Below are 17,012 nucleotides of genomic sequence, written 5' to 3'. Positions count from 1 at the left end.
CACTCCACTTCACTTCACCTAATGAAGGGAAGGTATACCATAAACATTTTCATTGTGAATTTCACACCCCCCCCCCCCCAAAAAATAAAAAAAATAAAAAATAAAAATAAAGTCAATAAATAAATAAAAATAATAATAAAATAATAATAACATTAATAAATAGAATATAAAAAAATATATATTTTTCATTCCAACAGCCAGCTACTGTAGAATATTGCGCAACCACCGAATAGACAGATCAGTTTCAATTTACAGTAATTTCTTGTAGTGGTAGAAAATGGATGGATGGATGGATGGATGGATACAGAGTGTTATGATTACAGTATTTTACTGTAAAACACCAGTACATTGCTGCAGAATACAAGGGTATTTTCTTTTTCTTTTTCTTTTTTTACAGCAATTTTTAATAATGTTACAGTAAATTATGATCGGAGTGTTTTATTTTGGAAAAAAAAAAATGCTGTGAAATCCAGGATTTTTTTTTTTTTACAGTGTAATTATTTATCTTACAACTGTGGGGACGACGACATACAGTATATATATATATATATATATATATATATATATATATATATATATATATATATATATATACACCGTATTTCCTTGAATTGCCGCAGGGCATATAGTATGCACCTGACTAGAATTACTGCCGGGTCAAACTCGCTGCGCAAAATAATTAGCGCATGCTTAGTATTACCGCCTGGTCGAACTTGTGACATCACGAGTGACACTTCCCCTGTCATCACTTTCAAAATGGAGGAGGCTGATTTCAATACCGGGGATTTGAAATCGCATAAAGGGAAGAAGATTAAGAGCTATTCAGTAGGATTTAAAGTCCAAGCTTACATCACACTCAAATTTGTACTGCATGCCTTTGGTAAGTGCCGGAAGTGAGAAGAGGTTTTAAAATAATTAGCGCATGCTTACTTTTACCGCATGCCTTTGGTAAGTGCCGGAGCGAGAAGAGGTTTTAAATTAATTAGGGCCCCGGTGGGGGTCCTAATTAATTAGGAAATACATTATACACATATATAAACATATATATATATAAACATATATATATATATATATAAACATATATATATATATATATATATATATATATACTAGAGATGCACAGCTTGAGGTCACAACCGCGGACTCCGCGGGTCAGGTGGGTGACGTGACGAAAAAATAGATTTTAAATAGATTCGGGCGGGTGGCGGTTGAACCAATTCGGAAATATATATTCTAATAATCCCAGGAATGTCGGCTCATAAAACTTCTTCGTTCGTCTTGTCTTTATCACACAAGATGTAATACAACCACACAACAGCTCTCACGTCTCTAACGCTTTTACCGGGACAACTCGAACTCTCACTTCCTGTCGATAACGTCACGTCCCTATCTCTCCCGGAAGTCCCGCCCCCCAGCCAAAGTCATTGGCTAACACCCCGTAGCCGGCCGCTACATTATACATCGTTAAATGTTATGTTGAAGAGCTTCATTTAGCCTACTGACGTGTATTTTATAAATGGTTGATTTATATAGACTAGTAGGTCTATATTAGATGTATAACAACGAGGCGGGTGGCGGGCGGTTGTGGCTTTGATGAAATGCTGGTTCGGGTGGGTGGCGGGTGGATGACGACTTTAGTGATGCGGTTGCGGATGATATAATTGCCTATCCATGCATCTCCAATACACACACACACACATATGTGTATGTATATATATATATATATATATATATATGTGTATATATATATATATATATATATATACACATATATGTGAATATATATGTGTGTATATATAAATACACACACATATATATACATATACATATATAGACACACACATGTATATGTATGTATGTATGTATATATATATATATATATATTATATATACACATATATTATATATATATATATGCATATATTATATATATACACACATATATATGCATATATATATACAGATATATGTGAATATATTTGTGTGTATATATAAATACACACACATATATACACCTATATACACATGTATATATACATATACATATATACACACACATTTATATGTAAGTATGTATGTATGTATATATGTATATTATATATATATATATACGTATATTATATATATATATATGCATATATATACACACATATATATACACACATATATGTGAATATGTGTATATATAAAGACACACAAATATAAACATGTACACACACATATATACATATATATACACATATATACAAATGTATATATACATATACATTATATATATATTATATTTGTTAAACAGTTATTAAGCAGTGGCACAAACATTCATGTCATTTCAAAACAAAAAGTGCAAGATTGTCAGAGACATTTTAAAACAAGCTATGAGTGCACTTTTGTGCATGATGTCACTAAGATGACATATCAAAACAACACTAAATTAAAGTGCACTTTTTGTACAGGACGCCACTACAATAGTTTAAAACAAATAAAGTGCACTTTTGTGCATGATGTCACACAAGTTGTTTCAATAACTGTCAAACGTCCCACTGGGTGTGAGTTTTTCCTTGCCCTCATGTGGGCCTACCGAGGATGTCGTACTGGTTTGTGCAGCCCTTTGAGACACTAGTGATTTAGGGCTATATAAGTAAACATTGATTGATACACACATGTATATGTAAGTATGTATGTATGTATGTATGTATATATATATATATATATATATTAATCATATTCGGGGACTCCAGTGAGTTGTAAATACATCTTTCTGTCCACTCACCTGCGTCACACGTCCCCCACGGACATTGTAGGACTTTTTTTCCTTACGTTGGGCGCTGGCACGTCTTGAAAAACCAGTTGAGAAGAAAGGAAAGTAAAAGTGTGGCGTGAGGTCAGCAGCCATGATGAGGAAAGGTATGACAGTGAGAGATGTTCCGTAAGTATCATCATACCAACACACAAGTTGTATTCTAGTAACATAAAGTCACCTCAGCTGAGTGGGAGGGCAAAGTTGAAAGGTCAGATGTCACAGTGGAAACACACACACACACTTAAACACACACACACTTAAACACAATTACACACAAATTAAGTCGGTGATAAAGTTGTGTGTAGAAGTTGTGTGTCTCACCAACATTGCAGTGAGTCCTCCTACTCACCTTCTTCTTCTTCTCCTTCTTTCTCCTGCCTCCCCTCCTCGTCGTCCTCATGCATTGTCGTCTTTCACAGCAACTTCCTCTTTATAGCAGCTCCACATTCCTTTCACTTTCACTTCTTCCAACATGATCAAACTCCACCTTTGGTTCCTTGTACAACTTCCGCCAGGACTATGACCAGTACTTTTATTGCAACTTTTTTTTTTTAAACTGATCTTTGTATATTAAACATGTATAAAGATAGTAAAGTGCAGGAGTCACCAACCTTTTTGAAACCAAGAACTACTTCTTGGGTACTGATTAATGCGAAGGGCTACCAGTTTGATACACACTTCAATAAATTGCCAGAAATAGTCAATTTGCTCAATTTAGCTTTAATAAATAAATCTATATATATATATTAAAAAAAAAGGGTATTTCTGTCTGTCGTTCCGTCGTCCATTTTTTTTTTTCTTTTACGGAAGGTGTTTTGTAGACAATAAATGATGAAAAAAACACTTAATTGAACGGTTTAAAAGAGGAGAAAACACTAAAAAATGAAAATTAAATTTTGAAACATCCATCCATCCATTTTCTACCGCTTATTCCCTTTTGGGGTCGCGGGCGCCTATATCAGCTACAATCGGGCGGAAGGCGGGGTACACCCTGGACAAGTCGCCACCTCATCACAGGGCCAACACAGATAGACAGACAACATTCACACACTAGGGACCATTATCTTAAATTTCGACTTTTTAAAATTCAACCGAAAAAAATGAAGAGAAAAACTAGCTAATTCGAATCTTTTTGAAAAAAAATAAATAATAATAATTTATGGAACATCATTAGTAATTTTTCCTGATTAAGATTAATTTTAGAATTTTAATGACATGTTTTAAATAGGTTAAAATCCAATCTGCATTTTGTTAGAATATATAACAAATTGGACCAAGCTATATTTCTAACAAAGACAAATCATTATTTCTTCTAGATTTTCCAGAACAAAAATTTTAAAAGAAATTCAAAAGACTTTGAAATTAGATTTAAATTTGATTCTACAGATTTTCTAGATTTGCCAGAATGATTTTTTTGAATTTTAATCATAATAAGTTTGAGGAAATATTCCACAAATATTCTTCGTCAAAAAAACAGAAGCTAAAATGAAGAATTAAATTAAAATTTATTAATTTTTCTTTACAATAAAAAAAAAAATACTTGAACATTGATTTAAATTGTCAGGAAAGAAGTGGAAGGAATTTAAAAGGTAAAAAGGTATATGTGTTTAAAAATCTTAAAATAATTTTAAGGTTGTATTTTTTCTCTAAAATTATCTTTCTGAAAGTTATAAGAAGCAAAGTAAAAAAATAAATGAATTTATTTAAACAAGTGAAGACCAAGTCTTTAAAATATTTTCTTGGATTTTCAAATTCTATTTGAGTTTTGTCTCTCTTAGAATTAAAAATGTCGAGCAAAGCGAGACCAGCTTGCTAGTAAATAAATACAATTAAAAAAATAGAGGCAGCTCACTGGTAAGTGCTGCTATTTGAGCTATTTTTAGAACAGGCCAGCGGGCGACTCATCTGGTCCTTACGGGCGACCTGTTATAGTTCCTTCAATTTTCTAAAGGTCTTTTCAGGTTTATTATGATAAATGAATGTTGTATCTTTTTATAAGTACAATCAGTTATGCTGAAAACATATTTTATTATATAGACTTAATATGTATTTATTTTCTTAAATAGTGTGTATAAAACACATACATGCCACATTTTATTACATAACCACCGGGCCGATTGGTACCGGGCCGCAGAATTTTTTTAAATTAATTTTTACTTAAAAAAAAAAATTTAAAAAAATAATATATATATATATATATTTTTTTTTTAAATTAAATCAACATAAATAACACACTATACACTTACAATTAGTGCACCAACCACAAAAACCTCCTTTTTTCATGACAAAGAAAAAAAAAAAAAACCAAAGGATTCTTTTTTGTGCAATACTTATATTTTGAAATACCATAAAATAAAATGTGCGCCCAATTTTTAAAAACAGTTTCCTTTCAAATACACACAAAAAAGTAAGAGTGCAGTTTGACTGGAAATGAGGTCTTCCAATAATCGAGCACACCTGCTTGCTTCTAAAGGTCTACTGAAGTCGTAGTAGTTTGTGTTGTGGTTTGTGCAGCCCTTTGAGACACTAGTGATTTAGGGCTATATAAATGAACATTGATTGATTGATTGATTGAAAGCCACTACTAGCGACCACGCAGTCTGATAGTTTATATATCAATGATGAAATATTAACATTGCAACACATGCCAAGACGGCCTTTTTAGTTTACTAAATTTTAAATTTCCGCGGAGTTTCTTGTTGAAAACGTCACAGAATGATGACGCGTATGATGCGTGCTTGTGACGTTATTGGTTGGAGCGGACATGTTCTCCCGGCACCACACACGGCTAAAAGTTGTCTCTTTTCATCGCATAATTACACAGTAATTTGGATATCTGTGTTGCTGAATCTTTTGCAATTTGTTCAATGAATAATGGAGACGTCAAAGAAGAATGCTGTTGGTGGAAAGCGGTGGATTGCAGCTGCCTTTAGCAACCGAAACACAGCCGGTGTTTCTTTGTTGTAAAGCTTTAACACAGAGCGGTCAAGCGAACATGTTTCTCTACGTCAACCAGCAGGTTTTTGGATGGGAAAATTGTGATATTAAGTCGGCTCTTACCGGAGACTTCAGTGCTCAAAAAGGCAGCTGTGATCTTGGCACCTCGGCTTCTCTCAGAGACACAGGTGTTCACCGCAGCCATCCGACTTTCAGGTATGACTATAATCTCACTAAAATACTATTAACACAATAAGCAGATAAGGGATTTTACAGAAGTATCCTAGTAAATGTGTCTAATTACATCTGAAATGCTTGCACTGCTGTCGCCTGGAGTTGTGGCCTTTTTAAACATTTTTTTTTAGTGCTTCACTCTAACTTTCCTCATCCACAAATCTTTCATCCTCGCTCAAATTAATAGGGAAATCGTCGCTTTTTCGATCCTAATAGCTCTTGCTGCTGGTGGCCATGATTGTAAACAATGTTCAGATGTGAGGAGCTCCACAACCCGTGACGTCACGCGCACATCGTCTGCTACTTCCGGTACAGGCAAGGCTTTTTTATTAGCGACCAAAAGTTGCAAACTTTATCGTCGATGTTCTCTACTAAATCCTTTCAGCAAAAATATGGCAATATCGCGAAATGATCAAGTATGACACATAGAATGGACCTGTTATCCCCATTTAAATAAGAACATCTCATTTCAGTAGGCCTTTCTATGCTTTAAGAAATAAATATCAAAAGGTGTCCTGGATTCAGAAAAAGAAGTCGGGGAAATATTCCCTGATGTGACAGTTGCAACACATCCATCTGCTGCGCTGTGATTGGCTGTCAGTGACGATCAATGACATGATGGATGAGGAGGATGGAAGGCAGGTGTGTGACCAACAGAGTGTGACGGATCTATTCCCACAAAGTTTGTCCCATTTGTGGCCTGGAAAGTCCAGGATGTGCATCGGTGCTACCTGATCCTCCCTGGAGACCACGTTTATAAAGGTGAGCAGACAGTCTCACCTGGTGAGATGAACAGGTAGTTGTTATGAGCGTCATATTTCAAGCACACAAACACATTAAAACATAACTGGAGGGATTTGTTGGTGTGCTCACACTTTTCTTGCAAAATGTTCAACACAAAAAGGTCACACAATCTGTGTGGGGGCTCATATCTTTGATTCCACACAAAAAAAAAACTTTTGCTTTTAGGTGTTTTAGTTTTTATCCGTGAAATAGCAAGTTTGGTTAAAAAGAAGAAAAAAAGAAAACCTGTAGATTGGACAACTGTGATGAGGTGGCGACTTGTCCAGGATGTACACCGCCTTCTGCCCAATTGTAGCTGAGATAGGCGCCAGCGCCCCCCACGACCCCGAAAGGGAATAAGTGGTAGGAAATGGATGGATGGATGTTGTATTGTAAATGTAATACAAGCGTTTACAGTCCTCAATTTTGGACATATTCTTTTTAAATATTTTTTTTTCAAAAAATTTTGAGTTGACTTTTTAAAAATAATTTAAATGTACTATTCTTATCATTATTTAAATATTTAGTTTATTATTCTATTTCAGAGGTCCCCAAACTTTTTGACCTGGGCCACCTGCCTGCAACCTGAGGGTTCCTGGTTCAATCCCCACCTTCTCCCAACCTCGTCACGTCCGTTGTGTCCTTGAGCAAGACACTTCACCCTTGCTCCTGATGGGTCCTGATTAGCGTCTTGCATGGCTGCTCCCTCCATCAGTGTGTGTGAATGGGTAAATGTGGAAGTAGTGTCAAAGTGCTTTGAGTACCTTGAAGGTAGAAAAGCGCTATACACGTACAGCCCATACATTCATTCATAACGTAAGCTATCCAAATTGCTATAATTAGTTAACAACACCTAAAGCTAATGCACGTGCATGTGTTACGTATGTACGTAATTACTCCACATATGATAGGACACTCCTGAGAGTAACAAGCGGTAGAAAATGGATTGATGGATGGGGGAGAAAGGACAGATAATATATATATGTATATATACACACACATATACATATTCACACATATATATATATATATATATACACACACACATATATATACACATCCATCCATTTTCTACCGCTTATTCCATTTTGGGGTCGCTGGTGCCTATCGCAGATATATACATATACATATAAACATATATATATATATATATATATATATACATACACACATATATATATACTTATATATACACACACATGTACATCTATATATATATACATACATATATATATATATAGATACACATATATACAAATACATATATACATACATAAACATATACACATACATATATATACACATATATACACACATAAATATATATATATACAAATACATATATACATACATAAACATATACACATACATATATATACACATATACATATACACACACATAAATATATATATATACAAATACATACATACACATATATACACATCCATCCATCCATTTCCTACCGCTTATTCCCTTTTGGGGTCGCTGGCGCCTATCTTAGCTACAATCGGGCGGAAGGCAAGGTACATCCTGGACAAGTCGCCACCTCATCATACACACATATATATACATACATACACATACATACATATATATACATACACATACATACATACATACACACACACACATTATATATATCAATCAATCAATCAATCAATGTTTACTTATATAGCCCTAAATCACTAGTGTCTCAAAGGGCTGCACAAACCACTACGACATCCTCGGTAGGCCCACATAAGGGCAAGGAAAACTCACACCCAGTGGGACGTCGGTGACAATGATGACTATGAGAACCTTGGAGAGGAGGAAAGCAATGGATGTCGAGCGGGTCTAACATGATACTGTAAAAGTTCAATCCATAATGGATCCAACACAGTCGCGAGAGTCCAGTCCAAAGCGGATCCAACACAGCAGCGAGAGTCCCGTTCACAGCGGAGCCAGCAGGAAACCATCCCAAGCGGAGGCGGATCAGCATCGCAGAGATGTCCCCAGCCGATACACAGGCAAGTAGTACATGGCCACCGGATCGGACCGGACCCCCTCCACAAGGGAGAGTGGGACATAGAAGAAAAAGAAAAGAAACGGCAGATCAACTGGTCTAAAAAGGGAGTCTATTTAAAGGCTAGAGTATACAAATGAGTTTTAAGGTGAGACTTAAATTTTTCTACTGAGGTGGCATCTCAAACTGTTACCGGGAGGGCATTCCAGAGTACTGGAGCCCGAACGGAAAAAGCTCTATAGCCCGCAGACTTTTTTTGGGCTTTGGGAATCACTAACAAGCCGGAGTCCTTTGAACGCAGATTTCTTGCCGGGACATATGGTACAATACAATCGGCAAGATAGGATGGAGCTAGACCGTGTAGTATTTTATACGTAAGTAGTAAAACCTTAAAGTCACATCTTAAGTGCACAGGAAGCCAGTGCAGGTGAGCCAGTACAGGTATATATGTATGTATATATGTATATAAAGGTATATACAGTATAGGTATATATGCATGTATATATGTATATAAAGGTATATACAGTATAGGTATATATGCATGTATATATGTATATAAAGGTATATACAGTATAGGTATATATGTATGTATATATGTATATAAAGGTATATACAGTATAGGTATATATGTATGTATATATGTATATAAAGGTATATACAGTACAGGTATATATGTATGTATATATGTATATAAAGGTATATACAGTATAGGTATATATGTATGTATATATGTATATAAAGGTATATACAGTATAGGTATATATGTATGTATATATGTATATAAAAGGTATATACAGTACAGGCGTAATGTGATCAAACTTTCTTGTTCTTGTCAAAAGTCTAGCAGCCGCATTTTGTACCAACTGTAATCTTTTAATGCTAGACATGGGGAGACCCGAAAATAATACGTTACAGTAGTCGAGGCGAGACGTAACAAACGCATGGATAATTATCTCAGAGTCTTTAGTGGACAGAATGGAGCGAATTTTAGCGATATTACGGAGATGAAAGAAGGCCGTTTTAGTAACGCTTTTAATGTGTGCCTCAAAGGAGAGAGTTGGGTCGAAGATAATACCCAGATTCTTTACCGTGTCGCCTTGTTTAATTGTTTGGTTGTCAAATGTTAGAGTTGTATTATTAAATAGAGGTCGGTGTCTAGCAGGACCGATAATCAGCATTTCCGTTTTTTTGGCGTTGAGTTGCAAAAAGTTAGCGGACATTCATTGTTTAATTTCATTAAGACACGCCTCCAGCTGACTACAATCCGGCGTGTTGGTCAGCTTTAGGGGCATGTAGAGTTGGGTGTCATCAGCATAACAGTGAAAGCTAATACCGTATTTGCGTATGATGTCACCTAGCGGCAGCCTGTAGATGCTGAAGAGTGCAGGGCCAAGGACCGAACCCTGGGGAACTCCACACGTTACCTTAACGTAGTCCGAGGTCACATTGTTATGGAAGACACACTGCATCCTATCAGTAAGATAAGAGTTAATTTTTTTCAAGCCGGCACTACCCGTGGGCCGGATTTTGGATGCTGGCAGGCCGTAGTTTGGGGACCCCTGTCTTATTAAATTTTTTTTTTGTCTCATGACTCAAGGAAATTAATTTTCTTACTTTTAAGAAATAGTTTTATCTTTGCAAAACATTGCAAAAATTGTCATGAACAAAATAAAATAAAATCTCTAAGTAATGTAAATAAATATTCACAATTTTTTAGATTACTGATCCTTTTTTTTTTTGAAGAATTCAAAATTGAAACAACGCAAAAAGCCTTTTTCCATAATTGTGATTTAAGATTGGCCAATCCAACAAATTTGACGAATGACTTATCCCGCCACAAACTACATTTTAATCATAAATTTACCTGATATAAAGCACTTGTTGTGACACCATCCGAATAAATCTCTGCTCTTTAAAGCAGCATACATGTAACCATGCAGTCCTGGGGAGGAACAAGGTGCTTGACAAGATTATGTTGAAAAAAGTTACATTTAATTCTTTAAAAAATGATCACAGAGGATGGAAGGCATTAAGAGAACAGTCAGATGTGCAGCGACTGATAAATGCTTTTTGTGAACATTATTATAAGAAGATGCTGGAAGACTTCATGGATACAAACTCTTTGAGGTCACACTTGTGTGTGTGTGTGTGTGTGTGTGTGTGTGTGTGATTAAAAAGGGTCCTGTTTGATGTGGGTTTTAATGGGAAGAACCCTCCATCTTCAAAACAGACGTTTCTCATAACTGTAAAAGAAAGACAAAAAAAAACAAGGTCCTGTCGATTAAAGAGGAAGTCTAAAAGGAAAACAAATGAAAGAACGGGAACCCTCGTGATGAGACTCCACGTTGCTTAAGTGTGTTCATTCCAGCGGTTGTGGGATGAAGAGTCTGACGTGATGTCATCACAGTGAAGGTGCGTGTGCTCACCTGTGCAGACTGTGGACGCCGCCCTCCATTTGTGCGGACGATGTTCTCTTCTCAAACTTCAGATCTCCGCTGTACATCATGGCTCTGTAGCAAACACACGTACCATCAAGACAGGGAGAGCAATGACAGAGTGGGTCCTGGCCGTGGTGTTGGCGAGTACCTGAGCTGGGTCAGACTTTTGGTGCCGATGTCCTGGCACGAGTGCTGAGTGCCGGCCAGCAGGTAAGGGACAAACTTGTGGATGGAGCCCTTGTCCTGCACGGCTCCTGAAACACCCTGGGCGACTTTGATCTTGTCGCTCTCACTGCACACAAGGACCGCGGCACAGTGAGTACACACATCAGAGAATTTATTTATGCACGTTACTGACATCTAGTTGGCACCTTTACAATTGAAACCATCATAATTTGGAGCCCTTAAAACAGGGTTGTCAAACTCATTTTAGCTCAGGGACCGCATGGAGGAAAATCTGTGCACACGCAGGCCGGGCTATTAAAATCCATCCATCCATCTTCTTCCGCTTATCCGAGGTCGGGTCGCGGGGGCAACAGCCTAAGCAGGGAAACCCAGACTTCCCTTTCCCCAGCCACTTCGTCCAGGTCTTCCCGGAGGATCCCGAGGCGTTCCCAGGCCAGCCGGGAGACATAGTCTTCCCAACGTGTCCTGGGTCTCCTACCGGTTGGACGTGCCCTAAACACCTCCCTACGGAGACGTTCGGGTGGCATCCTGACCAGATGCCCGAACCACCTCATCTGGCTCCTCTCCATGTGGAGGAGCAGCGGCTTTACTTTGAGTTCCTCCCGGATGACAGAGCTTCTCACCCTATCTCTAAGGGAGAGATCCGCCACACCGGTAAATCGAGAGCTTGGCCTTCCGGCTCAGCTCCTTCTTCACCACAACGGATTTATACAGAGTCCGCATTACTGAAGACGCCGCACCGATCCGCTTGTCGATCTATCGATCCACTCTTCCCCCACTCGTGAACAAGACTCCTAGGTACTTGAACTCTTCCATTTGGGACAGGGTCTCCTCCCCAACCCGGAGATGGCATTCCACCCTTTTCCGGGCGAGAACCATGGACTCGGACTTGGAGGTGCTGATTCTCATTCCGGTCGCTTCATACTCGGCTGCGAACCGATCCAGTGAGAGCTGAAGATCCCGGTCAGATGAAGCCATCAGGACCACATCATCTGCAAAAAGCAGAGACCTAATCCTGCACCCACCAAACCAGATCCCCTTAACGCCTTGACTGCGCCTAGAAATTCTGTCCATAAAAGTTATGGTGACAAAGGACAGCCTTGGCGGAGTCCAACCCTCACTGGAAACGTGTTCGACTTACTGCCAGCAATGCGGACCAAGTTCTGACACTGATCATACAGGGAGTGGACCGCCACAATAAGACAGTCCGATACCCCATACTCTCTGAGCACTCCCCACAGGACTTCCCGAGGGACACGGTCCAATGCCTTCTCCAAGTCCACAAAGCACATGTTGGGCAAACTCCCATGCACCCTCAAGAACCCTGCCGAGAGTATAGAGCTGGTCCACAGTTCCACGACCAGGACGGAAACCACACTGTTCCTCCTGAATCCGAGGTTGGACTATCCGGCGTAGCCTCCTCTCCAGTACACCTGAATAAACCCTACCGGGAAGGCTGAGGAGTTATATTATTAAAATCATGGCATTAAAACAAAAAAAATAAAGACAACTTCAGATTGTTTTTCTTTGTCTTACTTTGGCCAAAAATAGAACAAACACATTCTGAAAATATTACAATAAAAATATAGAAAAAAATACCGGCAGCGGTAAAGTTTAGATAAATGAAGAAAACAAGAAAGTGAATAAATGTTTACCGTATTTTTTGGACTACAAGTCGCAGTTTTTTTCATAGTTTGGCCGGGGGTGCGACTTATACTCCGGAGCGACTTATGTGTGAAATTATTAACACATTACCGTAAAATATCAAATAATATTATCTAGCTCATTCACGTAAGAGACTAGACGTATAAGATTAAATCGGATTTAGCAATTAGGAGTGACAGATTGTTTGGTAAACGTATAGCATGTTCTATATGTTATAGTTATTTGAATGACTCTTACCATAATATGTTCAATCAATCAATGTTTATTTATATAGCCCCAAATCACAAATGTCTCAAAGGACTGCACAAATCATTACGACTACAACATCCTCGGAAGAACCCACAAAAGGGCAAGGAAAACTCACACCCAGTGGGCAGGGAGAATTCACATCCAGTGGGACGCCAGTGACAATGCTGACTATGAGAAACCTTGGAGAGGACCTCAGATGTGGGCAACCCCCCCCCCCCTCTAGGGGACCGAAAGCAATGGATGTCGAGCGGGTCTAAGATGATACTGTGAAAGTTCAATCCATAGTGGCTTCAACACAGCCGCGAGAGTTCAGTTCAAAGTGGATCCAAGACAGCAGCGAGAGTTCCGTCCACAGGAAACCATCCCAAGCGGAGTCGGATCAGCAGCGTAGAGATGTCCCCAACCGATGTTACGTTAACATACCAGGCAGCTTCTCAGTCATATAACGTACACTTATTCAGCCTGTTGTTCACTATTCTTTATTTATTTTAAATTGCCTTTCAAATGTCTATTCTTGGTGTTGGGTTTTATCAAATAAATTTCCCCCCAAAATGCGAATTATACTCCAGTGCGACGTATATGTTTTTTTCCTTCTTTATTATGCATTTTTGGCAGGTGCGACTTATACTCCGAAAAATACGGTATATATATAACTGAATACATTACATACAGTATGCATAAAAGTGTGTTTTCTTTTGTGTTTATTACCTTTTTCCAAAACACAATATAGAGTGTGAGATATAACAGGATAATGCAGGGGCGCTCACACTTTTTCTGCAGGCGAGCTACTTTTCAATTGACCAAGTCGAGGAGATCTACCTCATTCCTATTTATAATTTATATTTATTTATTTATGAAAGAGACATTTTTTTAACAAGTTAATGGTGTTTAATGATAATACAAGCATGTTTAACACACATAGATTCCTTTCTTTCATGAAGACAAGAATATAAGTTGGTGTATTACCTGATTCTGATGACTTGCATTGATTGGAATCAGACAGTGGTGCTGATAATGTCCGAATTTTCAAATGGAGGAGAAAAAAAAGTCCTCCTTTCTGTCCAATACCACATGAAAGTGGTTGGATTTGGCATCTCATTTGTCCAACTTGCATACTGGTTTTTAAACACTTTGTTATGAGAGTAGCATATGTGTGTGGCCCTTTAATGTCTGGCAACAGGTGAGTGACGTCAGTGACTGTGCGGGTGGGCAAGCAAGTGAGAAAGCGGTCGCTGAGGGCGGGGGAGAAATACATTGGCATCAAACTCCGTAGCTTGCTAGCTTGTGCACGCTAGCTTTCTGAGACTCTTATTTTGTTAGCACAGGCAGGATGAAACAGGTCTTTTATGGTGAAGACAGGAACTGTGCAGTCGCTCTTTAGAGTTTTGACAGTAGGTACGGAGTCTCTAGAAATAAAATGTGTTTCTCTGCGTCCGCCCTGTTAGTGATTTTTTTCTTAAATATGAGCTCGCAGCAGCCAGCGTCATCTCACAAGATCCTCGGGTGCCGAGAATGTCAAACAACTGACGAAAGTGAAGTCTTGGTATGATTGATGATTGCTCATTTTTATGTAGATTTTTTAATGCCTGGCTTGAGATCCACTGACACACCCTCCGAGATCGACCAGTCCTGGGACAATGCATACATTTATCATGTTTTCAAAACGCTTACAAAACAAGTGGGACTCCAACGTTTTTATGACTTGATGGGGTCCCTGGGACCCCATTTTGAAAATTCCTAGCGCCAACACTGATGGAGTATTGCTGCGTGCAAAAACAGCAGCAGACAGCTGTGGCCTGCTTCCAATACTAATCAAATATCATCCAGGGGGCCATAGATCACTGACTTTGAACTTACTCAGTGGCCCTGAGATCGGTAAGTTGTGAGTTCAAACCCCGGCCGAGTCATACCAAAGACTATAAAAATGGGAGCCATTACCTCCCTGCTTGGCACTCAGCATCGAGGGTTGGAATTGGGGGTTAAATCACCAAAAATGATTCTCGGGCGCAGCAACTGCTGCTGCCCACTGCTCCCCTCACTTCCCAGGGGGTGAACAAGGGGATGGGTCGAATGCAGAGGACAAATTTCACCACACCTAGTGTGTGTGTGTGACAATCATTGGTACTTTAATTTTAACTTGACACCCCTGCCTTAAAAAAGGTCTTAAGGACATTTTTTGCCATTTAGAAATTTTTTTGTGTTGAATGAATGTCAAATATTGCCATTGAATATTAATTTCCCCCCAAAATTTTGAATTGTGAAAGCACATTTGTTCCTAAACCACAATGTCCCCATTACAAGGTAGGGACAATACAATGTTTGATGCATCTTTACATAAAATAATGTAATACTTCAGTGGTTCTCAACCTTTTTTCAGTGATGTACCCCATGTGAATTTTTTTAAATTCAAGTACCCCCTAATCACAGCAAAGCATTTTAGGTTGAAAAAAGAGATAAAGAAGTAAAATACAGCACTATGTCATCAGTTTCTGATTTATTAAATTGTATAACGGTGCAAAATATTGCTCATTTGTAGTGGTCTTTCTTGAACTATTTGGAAAAAAAGATATAAAATTATCTAAAAAACTTGTTGAAAAATAAACAAGTGATTCATCCATCCATTTTCTACCGCTTATTCCCTTCGGGGTCGCGCTGGAGGCTCTCTCAGCTACAATTGAGCGGAAGGTAGTGTACACCCTGGACAAGTCACCACTTCATCGCAGGGCCACAAGTGATTAATTTATAAATAAAGATTTCTACACATCATCAACTTAAAGTTCCCTCTTTGGGGATTGTAATAGAGATCCATCTGGATTCATGAAATTAATTCTAAACACTTCTTCACAAAAAAAATAATATTTGAAAAATAAACATTATTTATGGAACATGTCCACAAAAAAATCTAGCTGTCAACACTGAATATTGCAATTTCTTTTCAGTTTATGAACTTACATTCATATTTTGTTGAAGTGTTATTCAATAAATATATTTATAAAGGATTGTTGAATTGTTGCTATTTTTAGAATATTTAAAAAAAATCTCACGTACCCCTTGTCATACCTTCAAGTACCCCCAGGGGTACGAGTACCCCCATTTGAGAACCACTTGATGTTAAGAATTCAAATTTTTTTTTTTATACTACTTTCATCCATTCATTCATTCTCAAAATAATCTCATATGAAATATAACTTCCATCCATCCATTTTCTACCGCTTATTCCCTTTTGGGGTCGCGGGGAGCGCTGGCGCCTATCTCAGCTACAATCGGGCGGAAGGCGGGGTACACCCTGGACAAGTCGCCACCTCATTGCAGTGAAATATAACTTACTTCACCAATTATTATTTATTTTTAATGTAATTATTTATGCAGTATATTGTGAATAAAATGAGAACGGGAAGTGGACAAAAGTTTTAGCAACTGTTATGTAAAAGAAAAGGGGTGGGATTAAATAAACTCTGCTTCTTCCTACTCCTTTTCCAACATGTTGAAAAGAGGAATTGGAACTGTGATGTATCATGTTGTATGCTTGCATGTTCGAAGTAAACTCAAACTCAACTTTTTATGTTACTTTTACTCTTCAAAGCATGCAGCAAATCTCCACATAAAACAAGAGTCTGTGAGGAGGACAGGAAATGTAATTGTATTATATATTTTAAGACATAATGTCCAAAAAGTCCAGGCAGTGAGATCAACTAATGTTAGCTGCTCACGTTAGCT

General features: G+C 38.0%; 1 protein-coding gene across 2 annotated transcripts in view; it reads right to left on the bottom strand.

Annotated features, from left to right (window-relative positions):
• Nucleotides 1–10,727: 10,727 nt before the first annotated feature.
• The window catches only part of impdh2 (IMP (inosine 5'-monophosphate) dehydrogenase 2), a 48,881-nt gene continuing 42,596 nt past the window's right edge, over nucleotides 10,728–17,012 (bottom strand). For both annotated transcript variants that reach the window (XM_061904856.1, XM_061904857.1), the window contains 3 exons: nucleotides 11,344–11,487; nucleotides 11,184–11,267; nucleotides 10,728–11,000 (listed from right to left, as the gene is read on the bottom strand). In XM_061904856.1, the coding sequence (XP_061760840.1) occupies nucleotides 10,979–11,000; nucleotides 11,184–11,267; nucleotides 11,344–11,487 (250 nt within the window). In that variant the 3' untranslated portion in view covers nucleotides 10,728–10,978. The remainder of the gene's footprint in view (nucleotides 11,001–11,183; nucleotides 11,268–11,343; nucleotides 11,488–17,012) is intronic.

Source organism: Nerophis ophidion, linkage group LG06 (genome assembly GCF_033978795.1).
Source record: "Nerophis ophidion isolate RoL-2023_Sa linkage group LG06, RoL_Noph_v1.0, whole genome shotgun sequence".
NCBI lineage: Eukaryota > Metazoa > Chordata > Actinopteri > Syngnathiformes > Syngnathidae > Nerophis > Nerophis ophidion.
This window is presented reverse-complemented; position numbering and strand designations above follow the sequence as displayed.